Genomic DNA, 13,236 nt, shown 5'->3' with positions numbered 1-13,236 from the left:
CGGAAATCACATCGGAAATAAATAAATAAAAGAAGATAAGCGAAATCCAATGACGTGACCCCGCACGCCATAAAATCTCCAAGTAAATCAATTAACCAAAACCGTTTCCGAAAATAACCATACGTTCGGGAAAGTAATATGATAAATAAATTATAACCTCGTAATCAATTAAATAAATGCATGCATCATTCTTTGAAAGATAAAAGTCCACTCACGATATACGGCTAATGTGGTATCCAAGCGTAAGGATCCTCGTCGAGCGATAGGTCGGTATCACGTCCTGTACACAATTATAATCCGTAAACAACAATTTGATAACTATTTACGATAATCAATAATTAATCTCAAAACCCATAACCTCAACTTCTCCAATCCTCTTCCACACCCAATCAAACTTCACCAATCCTTACCAAACTTCACCATTAATATCCATCCGTCGATTAATGTATTCCATATCGGAACAAGGGAAATCCGAAGGTCGGATTCCCACAATTCAACAACCGAAACTCCCAAACTTCGGAAATTCATAATCCATGTCAAACTTCTCCCAAACTTAACCAAAATCACATAATTAACCTCTACAACAATTATACAATTTAAAGGGCTAAAACTGAAATTAAAACACTGCCCACACACGCCTCCACCCGCCGCCACAGTGGCAGCGCGTGGGCCCCACGCGCCGGCGGCCACTGCCTCCGATGGCCACCATATTTTGACAGTAGCACCTACTCAACACACTGATCGATTCTCTCAACTACAACACAACCCAATTTTACCTCGAAGTGGTCGAATCAAGCCGGTGAAAATTTTCCAGAAAAGCTCAAGAACCCTAGAAATGGAAAATTGTCAATTCGATATCTACACTGCAAATTGGATTGAACTACCTTAGGGGAAATGATCACCATCAAAAACCGAACCTTCGATGCTAACCTGGTGGCCGGAGGTGGCCGGAAATCGGCGAAACCCCAAAACTGCAACCGGAGCAAACCTTGCTTCGATCCGAGCTTTCCCGGCCAAATCGTCGAAAACTAAGGGCACCAGCGTGACCAGGGGGAGGAGGCGACCCTGTGGTGGCCGGCTTTCTGCCGGGTGATGGCCGGACGGCGGCCAATCGAAGGGAAGAAGGATTTCCCGAAGAAGAAAGAGGGGAAAATCGGGGGAGAGGAGAGAGAAAGGTGGGTTTCCAATTTTGGAAACCTACCATAGTAATTTTCCTTATATATATAATTTTCTTACCATGAACAGTAACTTTCTTAAATCACTCATAACTTTCGCACACGAACTCCGATTTTTACGTACCACATATGCACGCGCTCGGTTTAACGTCCTCTACAACTTTCATGAAGGAAATTTTCTCAAATTTTGACCCAAACTAAAAGTCAACTTTTAGGGCCACTAAACGTACTGAAACGATAGTAAAAGTGAAAATAAAAGTCGTTTACCGTCCAAATGACTAGCAAACGGGTAATTGAGATACGGGACGTTACACCTCCATAGAGATACAAACCTCCAGAAGCGGTTCCTTACCGGAGGACCTCGCCCGCCCCGGAGCTTACTACGATCTCTTCATTTTCATCACTGCCGGCGAAGCAGATATCTGCTTCTACAGTAGCGCCTCTGATTTGTTTTCCATAATCAGAAGCAGGAGACCGCGAAATGAGCCAAGACGCCAAGAGAAGCGTTCCCGAGACTGTGCGGACGAAGCCGAATTTTGACGAGCGAAAACCCTCGCCGGCTGTCACCACACTGGATTTGATTCGGAAATAGGTTCAGAGACTCTTTTCTTCTTCAATTCTTTCTGCGATTGATTCGTTTGGTTTTTAGATATCAAAATTGAATTTTCTCTTTGCTGCTGTGCTAATAGGGTTTGGCTTAATCTGGAGATGGCTGTCAATGTTATAGAGTCGTGGTTGATTGGTTTTGGCGGTTAACTCATTCCTTGGCAAATTTGTGTCTTCGCTTACGATGGCGGAGGCTCTTAATTACAATCAGGTACAGGTAATGGTTCCTTCTCTTCTTGATTTTTAGCAAACGATATTTGGTTTTTCTTGCCTTGTTTTGGTCTCTAATATGGCAATCCCTGTGATTATGGTTCCTACATGTTTCTATCTATTTTTTTAGTTTCCATGCTGAATGTTTATGTATGGTTCCATTGACTGTATGCATGCTTTCTTGATAGAACTAAATTTGAGCAAGTAATCCTATTAGTTCTTTGCTGGCAAATGTTATTAATTCTCCAACTTGTTTTACATTGTGAAGTGCTTGTACATCAAGAACTATTTGGGGGTTAGAATAAGTTATTTAGTAGTTCTCTGTATGTGTGAAAGGATCAATGTATTAAATTTGAATCATTAATTGTATCCATGATACCTTAGTCATGACATTCCATGCCTCATTTGTTCACTCGCAGCCGTGGGTTTGAATTTCCTAATTTGTGCATTGTTTCTTGCATCCTTTATCATGTTATTGCTGAACTTGTTAGGCATTACTAATGGATCAGAGTAACTACACGTGAAACGTTTACAAAGTGAGAAACTTAGCTGTTTTACTGGTTTGGCTTGCAGGTATTTGTGAGAGATTTTGTTCCTACTGGTTTGGCCTGCCTTCCAGATGGCTTAGATGGGACGCCAGTTGTATCTATGAATTATGACTCGAATTGGTATTAGCTTACATTTCTTGACATTCATCGACATTCAAATGTGATCTATCTGGATAGCAGTTTAATATTTGAACTGTTCTGTAGGTTAGCAGGTGTCCCCAGATGTTGCGTTACTAAAAAGAAATATGCACGAGTGAGTGGTATATATCTTATGATCTCTCATGCCTCCTTGTAGTTCTGTTTGAAGTTGAGTCAAGATCTGCACATGTTTAGGAAGAAGTTTGAGTTACAAAGTTTTGAGTCAATGCCTCCTTTTAGTTTACTCTTTTACCTTTCTTTTCACTCATTTATTAAATGTTTTGACTTGCCGCCTTTGTTCTTGTTTTAGAAAAAAGTTGAATGCTAACTTAGTCTTTATCATTTACTTCAATGTGAGGATGAAGTTACAGTCAAACTTTAGTCTTGTTTTTGATTCATATTCGTTGTACAATTTTACAGAATTATTTGAATACTTTTATGAGGAAAACCACTCTTTTTTAGAATTTTGCATCAAAGATTGATGCCTTTCAGGTTTTGATCTGGGTTTATGTTTGTTAATGCTGCCTTACACTCCATTAGTTCCTACCTATTATCCAAGTATACCCATATGTGTTTCTTCCTGTGAGAGTGAATCTTCTGGACCATAAATGCAATGAAGCCATATATCTTTCCTTTTAAATTTTCTGGAAATTTAGAAAGCTGTAGAGCTTCATCTAGTATGTAGCCCAAATAATAACTTTGTATTAAAACTCACGTATGCAGTGCTAGATACACAGCCTTCTGTAGTTGGAACCTGGAAACTAATACTAGGGTGACTATAAGGGAATTGAGGGCTAACTGTGTGAATAGTATGATTTGCTACTAGTAGAAAATGATGTTCAGTTAGGTTTGGGTTACACTGAAATGCTCGTCATTCTTTTGCAGATGGTATATGTCAGAAATTGCTGGAGCTGAAACCAAGAATGCCTCGTGGAATTTTTTGTATAAATTTTATGATGCACAAGTTGTTCTTTATCATTCAGGAGTACAACAAGATGTTGAAGCCAAGCCATGTGTCCCAATAGTTTATTAATAGATAAAATGTTGTTTTTCTTTACTGACTATAAAGCTCAATTTTGCATCTGGGTTTCTGTTTACTTTTCTCTACTCATCGTGCTTGCTTTTCATGGCAGATGTATTCTCCAGAGAGCAATGCTTGCTCGCACAGCTAGTCTTTCTTATTTAATTATTTTATGATAGTTATGCGACTATCAAAATACATGACTTTGACCTTGGATCATGCTCATTTGATCAGTTTGTAATAGAAATACCAGCTGATGTATTTGTTTTTGTAATCGCAACTTGGCTAGTGACATGATTAGTGACTTTATCGATGACTTGAGGTTAACAATAATTTGGCCAGTAACATAACCAGTGACATGGCCAGAAACTTGGCCAAGAATTGACAGCGACATGACTAGGAATTAACAATGACATGTTAATCACATGTCACTAACCAAGTAACTGTCAGTAGCCAAGTCAAAAGTTAATAGCCAAGTCACTGTTAATCACATGTCACTAACCAAATAACTGACCATGTAACTGACCATGTCACTGACCAAGTAACCGACCATGTCACTGACCATGTAACTGACCATGTCACTAACCAAGTAACTGTCAGTAGCCAAGTCACTGTTAATCACATGTCACTAACCAAGTAACTGTCAATAGACAAGTCACTGTTAATCACATGTCACTAATCAAGTCACTAACCAAGTAACTGTCAGTAGCCAAGTCACTGTTAATCACATGTCACTAACCAAGTAACTGACCATGTTACTAACCAAGTAACTGACCATGTCACTAATTAACCAAGTAACTGTCAGTAGCCAAGTCACAAGTTAATAGTCAAGTCACTGTTAATCACATGTCACTAACTATGTAACTGACCATGTCACTAACCAAGTAACTGTCAGTAGCCAAGTCACAAGTTAATAGCCAAGTCACTGTTAGTCACATGTCACTAACTAAGTAACTGACCATGTCACTAACCAAGTTACTGTCAGTAGCCAAGTTACTGTTAATCACATGTCACTAACTAAGTAACTGACCATGTCACTGACCAAGTAACTGTCAGTAGCCAAGTCACAAGTTAATAGCCAAGTCACTGTTAATCGCATAGCCAATGACTTGAGGTTAACAATAACTTGGGCAGTGACCTTACTAACTAGGGACTTGATCTGGTCAGCGACTTGGCTAGAGATTAACAGTGACTTAGCCAATGACTTGGCCAGTAATTGACAGTGACGTGAGATTAACACTGATAGTGACATGCAATGTGACTTGGCTAGTAACTTAATCAGTGATATATTCATGACTGTGACATGGCTAGTAACTTGGCCAGTGACTTGGGCTTAAAAGTGACCTCATTAACTAGAAACCTGACCTGGCCAGTGACTTAGTCAGTGACATGAGTATAAGTATCTAACAGTGATATGGTCACTGATCAAGTTACTAGCCACTGACATGCAATGTGACTTGGCCAGTAACTTGACATGTGTATTAAATGTATAATAGGACCTGGCCTAGATGTGATTTCATAATAAGAATACTAAACGTTATGTGCTATAGGAGCAATAATTTAACAAAACACTCAATCCCACAAGTCATGATCGCTAACATAATGAGCATCAAGACCTTTTTTTTTTTTTGGATAAAATAAGAAAACACCAGTAATTTGTTATTTGATACAAATTACAAGCCTAAAATGATAATGTGCAAGGGGCTCTAAATGTCACCTCCCTCGGTACAAATGGTTATGGCTGATAGAATTTCATCTGTAAATATGAAATATAAAATGTATAGAACAACCTCCCTTACTAGACCTGATGCCTAGTATCTAATACTATTCAACAATGTTAACACCAAGAGTTCTTCCTCTGTGCTATCTTGAGATAGTTGAGAGAGAAACTCCACAGCAGTTCCCTGCATATCCAACAACAAACTGATATCAGCCGGGGCTGTAAGTCTCTATTGATACAATTTCACAAAACGGTTGATTCGATTAGAGAAGTTTAAGGTCCAAAAATCCTTTCAAGGAAACCTTTGCTTCCTTAACCCAAAAAACAAAAACAATTTGGCTCCAATCAAATGGGTGTCTATAGAAACTTACAAAAGCCAACAATTTAGAACAACAAAGAACAAGAACCCTAAACAAGGTTCTGAATCTTCTAATCACTTAAAAGGCATGCAACCAGAATAACTCATCAAGCAACTAAGACATAAAGCTATATAACTACAACAAGTAAGCAGATGCAAGTCCAGGAAAGTATGCACCAAACCAAATAGAAACTTAGTGAAGCAATGTAGATTTTATTTATTTTATTTTTTTGGGTAAAAGGATCCTATGATCTTTTGCAATTGGAACTAATGAATCCCTAGTATAAACAAGCACAAATTATAATACATGAGAATCAGTAACTACCTAATTCAACATCATGTGCAACTCATCCCTTGCCTCAACAACTCGATCCCTGTCATTGCGATCAACCACAAAAATAAGACCTTGAGTGTTCTGGAAGTAGTGCCTCCACAATGGACGGATCTGTATTTGGAAGGAACTATATCACTCACTGGTTATGCATATATAGGTGTGCAGACCAAAACTCCTCTTAAGATGATGAGACACCGTACAACAAAGAATAGCCTCCCAGTTCTAACTTTTAAATGAAAACAAATGATATAAAACTTTATCATCATATCCCCCATCAATTGCACAGCCTTTTAGAAGATCTTTAAAAAAAAAAAAAAAATTTCATGCTTATCAAAGCAAGTGTCAATAAATTTCCACTAATTATAATGGCTACACAATCATAATGTAATCTTTATCTATGCGCATGCAACGAGACACATGCAGAGAGATACACAGTCAGAGAGTGAGCAGTTACCTTGTCCTAACCCCCTACATCCCACAAAGTGAAGCTGATGTTCCTGTATTCCACAGTCTCGACGTTAAATCATGTAAACAACTACTCTCACAATTAAACAAAACATAACAATACTCTGATCCACATAATGCTACAAAAGCGAAACTATTCGCCATCTCTACAACAACACATAATAGTCTTAACATAGCACAACGAAAGTAAAACTTGCACAAATTTCCACCTAACAGCAAAACTGACCCGAAAAATTGAGTCAAAGCATATCGGTTTCGATCACTGATGAATATTTGATGAAATTGTTATACACAACAAAAACTAGGGATTTAGGGCTCACTGATGGTAGGGATGGTGGTGACGATTTCTCCGAGCTTGAAGAAAGGATAAGCAGCACTCCCAGATTACTGATAATGCTCAGACTGCAAAGTCCCTTCTAACACTAGCAATTCAAACGATCATAAGCACCGATATTAAAGACCAAAATCTAACACCAGCAATACAAATGCAACACTGCTATGAGAAACATCCAATGCGCGAAATAAAAAAACATGGGATATGAATAACTCGAGATGCACGAAGCCATAATCAAAGAACTTGATGCTAAAAGAAAACAAAAATGAACTACTCCACAGTATACTTAAACGCTTCATATCAGTAATCTTCTACCTAAAATTCGATCTACATGGATCAAATCCATTGTATACGCAAATTGAATTATTGAGAAAACAAGTGCAAAAATGAAAGCGCGGAAACACCTTTGGAGGTCCAGCACTAATCGGAGGGTTTGGAGGAGAGGAGATCGGAGGGGAGATCGAGCTTATAGTGACGAAGGAGATGGATCGCGGCGGCTGCGACGACGAGGATTCTTAAGCTGCTAGTGATGCGCGAGGTCGCAGTGTACAAAATCCCGCCGTGGTCGACATCCGGAGGGTATAATTGCGGCGAGTGGCTCAAGTCCGACAAGATCCGGATCGTAATCAAAATGGAGAGAGAAGCTCCGATCAAAATCGATTCAAGCTTAAACCAAACCTGAGGAACTCCCGAAGCAACTCCCGGAAATACGCGCCGCCGCTACCAAATCTCTCCAAATCCACAGAGCCGATTCAAAGCTCCCGCTCCGGCGAAGAACGCAGAAACGACGTCGTAGGGGACCAGACGTACTGGACGCCATGGGGGAGGGAGAGAGAGAGAGAGAGAGAGAGAGAGAGAGAGAGAGAGAGAGAGAGAGAGAGAGAGATTTTGGTAAGGGTTGAGTCCGAATGGATTCAGATGGGCTTGGGTAACGGCAAGGGAAAAGAGAGTCTCCAGTGGCGGCTTTGGTAATTAAACTTAACTTTAGTGGTAGGTTGTTAATAGATGACCTTAATTATCATAGAGACATTTGTGGTGATTGGATTATCATAAGGTACTTTAAAATGACCTCTTTTATCATTATCCCTAAAATATTTGATTAAGTAACCTCGAGATCTTGCTCGGTATTCAGTACTTGAAACTCTACCGCGAACTTGTTCATAAAAACGCAAACATAATAAAAGTGATCGAAGAAAAAAATACACACCGGCAAGTTGGAGCCAAATCCAGTTTTTTTTTTACTTTGAGTTGGCAACACAGAGACGCCTGAACCGATCTGTTCGTGGAGCTCGTCTCGGTTCTTGGGCTCTCTCTATTGGGTTCTCTGGGGCATGTTCCCAAATGGGTTCTGCGTTTAAAGCTTCGATCTTGGGGCTTGATCTTAATGGAAAATGGATTTTAGATTGAAACCGAGGGTACCCATTTGGAGAAATTGTTCGCTTCTGTGTGTGTTTGATGGGACTTGATTTGTGGGTCGAGAAAGATTGCTTCTTTGATTTTTGAGGTGATTTTGGGTTTGAAGATTTTTGGAGGACAATATGTTCTGGAGGGAACGTGAGAGGGAGAGCAAAGATCAAAACGGGAGTGGGCCGCCTTCTGGGCAGGTTCGAGTTCTTGTTGTTGGTGACTCAGGTATTTGATTCTCACTAAAGATTTTAGTTTTTCTCTCTTTTGGGTTTTGCAAGTTTTGATTTGTTTGTTCTGTACTGTTATATGTGTTCAGTAATTAGTGGAAGCATCATGTATGAAGAATATGGATTGAGAATTAGATTTGGTTAGGACTTTTGGGGTGGTATGGTTTGGGCATAGTTGTGATCAGAGTGATTGCTGCTTCTTTGGATCAGATTGATTAGTGTTTTGGATTAAGAAGTACATCTGGGGTTGGGTGGAGAGGCTTTAGTTTTAAGTGATTGTCTAAATAATTTGAATGAAGGAAGTTAAGGGGCATGTGAGAATTTCTTTGATGGGTGTATTGCGTAGCGTACCCCATTTGAGGCCATGATATTATTCTTCTATGAAGGTTTATTCAAGACTGATGTTGATTCCATGTGGGGCTAGTGGGAGATTGATCTTTTAGATTTAGGAAAGATCTATGCCTGAGTAGCTTGCCAGTGCTTTGAGTTTTATCCAATTGGTGTTGAGCAGCTTGCCGTTGCATTCTTTTATTTTAAGATTCCTTGTGGTGTGGAAGCAAGATAGTATTTTTGTGGAAATGGCTGGCAGAAGGAAAAGGAGGACCATTTGGTAAGGTAAGATGTGGTGTTGCAAGCTAAGGACAGAGGAGGGTTAGGGGTAGCGAACCTGGTAGAGAAATGAACTTAGAGAGAATTCTCTTTGGCATGATGTAATATGGAGCAAGTATGGGCTGAATGAAAATGGTTGGGATCCTAAACCTTAAAGGTCCAAGCTGGTACCAGGAAAGAGATCTCTAAAGGGGTTGATATCTTTGTTTCTTGTAGTCATTTTGAGTGGGCAATGGGAAAGTTAGTGTTTTGGGAAGAGTTTTGAGTTGGCCATGGGATTCTGACGACTTTATCAGTTAATAATTAATATCATAATACTTAATTACTCTGTTTGTCGGGGATGGGGGAGGGGGGAAGTGGACTTTAATCCCATCAGTGTGGAGCAGCTTTTCAATCTGTTATCTGTGGCAATGGTTATTAAAAATTGTTTGTTAAAAGGGGTGGTAGAAGGAAACTAAGGAGGGCTAGGGTTGGGGAATCTAGTGAGGAGAATTGACGCTTTCCCAGGAAATTAGGCAGGGAACTCCAATCAGAGACCCATTCTCTTTGCCACACTATAATAAGGAGCTAGTCGGGGAAGAATGAAAGTGGTAGGATCCTAAAACTGTTGTAAGAAATCCTAGTAGGTGACCGGGCAAAGTGATTTGTTTGTTTCTTGTTGTTATTTTGGGGTTGGCTAATTAGGAAAGACAGAAGGTTTTTGGAAGAGTTTTTTTTTTTTTTTTTTTTTTTTTTTTTTTTGTGAGGGGGGGGGGGCCTCGAGGAAGGGAAGCATCTTTTTGTTCTGGTTTCCATGTCTTTATTGGTTATCTCGATACCCAGGTTACTCTGTGGTAAGAATGTGCGGTTTTTTTGTTCTTTCCCTTTTCTTTCATTTCTTTTGTTGGGACTTTTGGTTTAATCTCCTTGAGCAGGGAGCTCTCCTGTTAGATAAACTGAATCTGGAATCTTCTAGAGTTTTTCTTTGTAAATCGTTCTCAAATTACCCGATGGATAGCCGTTCTCTTTCTTTTTTCATACCCTCCCTTGTAATATGGAAAGCTGAAAGTGCTCTCAAAGTTACAAGTGTTTTGGCTTGTATAATTTCTCATGGGAAGCTGTACACTTATGATATGGTTCTGAAAAGCTTTTATACTTTTGTTCCGGTTCTGTCAATTGGTGTTTATTTGCAAGAGTGCTTTTAAGTATGTCATTTATTACGTCACTGTGTTATTGGCATATGATTGGAAATTAACAGGATAATGATAATGTGGAGAGTGAGAGGGTCTGGTTTGGGCTTCTTTATGGACATTCACTTTAGCAAAGTGTAGGAATTTATTTTAGCAGCTATGAGTTAATAGTTTTCTGTTAATGTTATGCTGTTGTTATCTTGATCTAGTAGAGTTTCTAGTAGGTGGCTTGTGCATTTTTTCTGTGGTGGACCTTGTTCTCTGTATTCTATTGTTTTTCTTTTTTGGTGGAAGTTCTGTTTTTCATAAATTAAACAAAATATCCAGATCCTTGTTTTGCCATACTCATTGCTATGGTATATCATCTTTGCTAGCTAGAAGAATAACAGTTTACATGTTTATGATCATATATTGGATGAAGCAGTATTTGATAGCATGGAACCCTCAGTCTATGGTTTAGCATGTGTTTAAGTGCAATTTTATAATGCATGCATGGAGGATGATCTTTCTCCAAACTCTGCTTTGTTGTACACTATATCTTGTAACTTCAGTTGTTAATGTAGAACATCATCTTTTGATTTTGATCTATTCATAGGTGTTGGAAAAACTTCTCTTGTTCATCTGATTGTCAACGGTTCTTCCACTGCCCGCCCTCCTCAAACAGTAGGATGTTCAGTTGGTGTAAAGGTAAAAATTACTACTACTTTGTATCTTAAAGAGTTCAGAGCCATTGTTGAGAATTGAAGTCTCCTAAGTCTTCACTATTATTGTTTTATCCAGCACACTACTTATGGCAATTCTGGTAGCTCGTCAAGCAGCATTAAAGGTGATGCTGAGAGGGAATTCTTTATAGAACTCTGGGATATATGTGGACATGATAGATACAAAGAATGCCGGTCTCTTTTTTATTCCCAAATAAATGGTAAGTTTGGAGATGTTATTTTGTGCTTGTATTTTTTGATTTATGAAATCAACAACTTTGCGTGGCCTTGTAAATGTATGTGTTAAACATCTTTGCATCTCTTGATGAATGCATGTTCTATGTATCAAAAATGCAATGAGCATGAAAAGTTTTGAATAGAAATAGTGTTAAATCATGGTATGATACGGTTATCACCATTGTGGTGACACAATTTGTTAACAGTATCCAGACATCAATTCTCATGTTCCACTTCCTATTAAAAGCAGTGTAACCTACATGTTAGAGACAGATGTATGAGATCTTCAACTTAGTTCTTGATTGAAATTCATGTGTAGGTGTAATCTTTGTTCATGATCTCTCCCAAAGAAGGACAAAAACTGGCTTGCACAAGTGGGCAGCTGAGATTTCTGCAACTGGGTCATTTTCAGCTCCTCTAGGATCTGGGGGTCCTGGTGGCCTTCCTGTCCCGTATATTGTTATTGGTAACAAAGCTGATATTGCTGCAAAGGAGGGTACAAGGGGAAGCAGTGGCAATCTTGTTGACGTTGCCCGACAGTGGGTTGAGAAGCAAGGTTTGCTTCCATCGAGTGAGGAACTTCCACTGACTGAAAGTTTTCCTGGAGCTGGAGGCCTTATTGCGGTAAGTAGCAGTTTATTTATTTTCATTTTCCACCTTTTACTCCTTGGATGTTGTCTAGGCAATGTGACTGATGAGAATTAAATTAAAAAATGGTAACATAGTATCTAATGAATCAATTTGTTGTATTTGCTTTTGATCTGTATGCAAATAAAAGTCTAGTTGTGGATAGGAGGCCCACTAACTTGACAGTATTGTCAATTTTTCACAAACAACCAAGTGAAATTGCACAATTCTGTGAAAATGTAGTCTTGAAATCTGCTAAATGCAGCTCCTAGATCACAATGAAGAATAATCTAAGAATCCATAAATCAACAGCTACCTAAGTCTATGAAGCAGCCTAGATACTTCGACAAATACTTTGCCTTTGTCTTCCTTAGTTACAATGTTTTCAGCCAACAATATGAGGCCAAAATTGCCTCACACAAGGTTGCTTCCCCAAAAGATGATGCCAGTCTATGTGTGATTGGACATATATGGGAGATCAGTCCGCTCCGTATCACCCCCCACCCGAGAGGCACATGATGGACTTGGTGCCTATTGGATTTTAAATTGATAAAATTTAAAGTGAGTTAATTAGACTCAATGCTAGTCTAGGTATATCTTTAATATATAAAATTATGCACACACACATGATGTATGTTGTTTCTTGATCATCTAGTTGAAGTAAAGGCAGCATTAGTTGAGACAAGAATAAAATTCAGCCAAGCCCACTTCAGTGCTTCCAAGAGTTTTGTAGAGTATATCAACCATAATTTTTTTTTCTTATATTCGAATTACTTTTTCTTGTCTAGGAGATGACAACATTTTATTTTCTAATGTTTTAACTAGCAGAGAGGAAGATATGATCTATACTAACTGAAATGCTTTTGTCTGACATTTGAGAGATGTTTCTGTTAGCTTTATGTTAACGATGAGATAACATATGGCAGCAGGCAAAATTTGAATAGGGTTCTTTACTACTGTAAGGCCTTGTAGTTCAGATGGGAATCTTATTCATTTTTTACTGTGCCATTCACTTGTGTGGATGTCATTTGTCAGCAATGGGGTACCAAATTATGTTCACAACATCTAGCAAACATTTAGGTTGTCCTTCCAAAATTCAAGAAAATATGATCTTTAAAGTTGTAAGTCTAATATACTCGGCTCCCTAGTATTTAGAAAAAGTATAAGGTGTGCCTATCTTGCTCCAAGTAGTTATTCTGTTGTAAGTTGTGAAATTTGTTTCCAGAAAAACAATCTTTGGTAGTAAATCTCAAAATCTTGATATAATAGTTACTTTAATAATGGTTATTGTAGCTTCTCTCCCTTCTCAGTTCTATACTTCTATTAAAAATTTGCGGGGTCGTATAGGTC

The 13,236-nt window shown here is 38.7% G+C and overlaps 3 protein-coding genes and 1 long non-coding RNA gene across 4 annotated transcripts in view; 3 read left to right on the top strand and 1 right to left on the bottom strand.

Annotated features, from left to right (window-relative positions):
• Positions 1 to 1,628: 1,628 nt before the first annotated feature.
• On the top strand, positions 1,629 to 3,758 carry LOC112189216. Its single transcript, XM_024328506.2, has 5 exons — positions 1,629 to 1,767; positions 1,865 to 1,998; positions 2,565 to 2,659; positions 2,744 to 2,799; positions 3,563 to 3,758. Exons 2-5 carry the CDS (start codon positions 1,966 to 1,968, stop codon positions 3,700 to 3,702), a joined length of 324 nt encoding a protein of 107 aa, XP_024184274.1. The 5' UTR covers positions 1,629 to 1,767; positions 1,865 to 1,965; the 3' UTR covers positions 3,703 to 3,758.
• A 1,535-nt stretch (positions 3,759 to 5,293) lies between these two features.
• Positions 5,294 to 7,806, bottom strand: LOC112188556. The gene is made up of 5 exons (XR_002931482.2): positions 7,314 to 7,806; positions 6,896 to 6,997; positions 6,565 to 6,607; positions 6,102 to 6,221; positions 5,294 to 5,602 (listed from the first exon to the last, which is right to left on the bottom strand). It is a non-coding gene; the product is annotated as an uncharacterized LOC112188556 (long non-coding RNA).
• LOC112188178 (DNA polymerase delta subunit 4) overlaps positions 7,777 to 13,236 on the top strand; it is a 25,551-nt gene continuing 20,091 nt past the window's right edge. Inside the window, exon 1 of the mRNA XM_024327242.2 lies at positions 7,777 to 7,794. The gene's annotated coding sequence lies outside the window, so the exon portion shown is untranslated. The remainder of the gene's footprint in view (positions 7,795 to 13,236) is intronic.
• LOC112188535 (small GTPase LIP1) overlaps positions 8,030 to 13,236 on the top strand; it is a 6,674-nt gene continuing 1,467 nt past the window's right edge. The window contains exons 1-4 of the mRNA XM_024327667.2: positions 8,030 to 8,541; positions 10,917 to 11,008; positions 11,102 to 11,243; positions 11,579 to 11,883. Coding sequence (XP_024183435.1) covers positions 8,448 to 8,541; positions 10,917 to 11,008; positions 11,102 to 11,243; positions 11,579 to 11,883 — 633 coding nt within the window. The 5' untranslated portion in view covers positions 8,030 to 8,447. The remainder of the gene's footprint in view (positions 8,542 to 10,916; positions 11,009 to 11,101; positions 11,244 to 11,578; positions 11,884 to 13,236) is intronic.

The sequence above is a fragment of the Rosa chinensis genome, chromosome 2 (assembly GCF_002994745.2).
Source record: "Rosa chinensis cultivar Old Blush chromosome 2, RchiOBHm-V2, whole genome shotgun sequence".
Taxonomy (NCBI): domain Eukaryota; kingdom Viridiplantae; phylum Streptophyta; class Magnoliopsida; order Rosales; family Rosaceae; genus Rosa; species Rosa chinensis.
This window is presented reverse-complemented; position numbering and strand designations above follow the sequence as displayed.

Coding starts and splice junctions, on each gene's coding strand:
- LOC112189216 (XM_024328506.2), top strand. CDS start 1,966: ATGGCGGAGGCTCTTAATTACAATCAGGTACAG. Junction 1,999..2,564: donor TTAATTACAATCAGGTACAG/GTAATGGTTCCT, acceptor TTTGGCTTGCAG/GTATTTGTGAGAGATTTTGT. Junction 2,800..3,562: donor GAAATATGCACGAGTGAGTG/GTATATATCTTA, acceptor ATTCTTTTGCAG/ATGGTATATGTCAGAAATTG.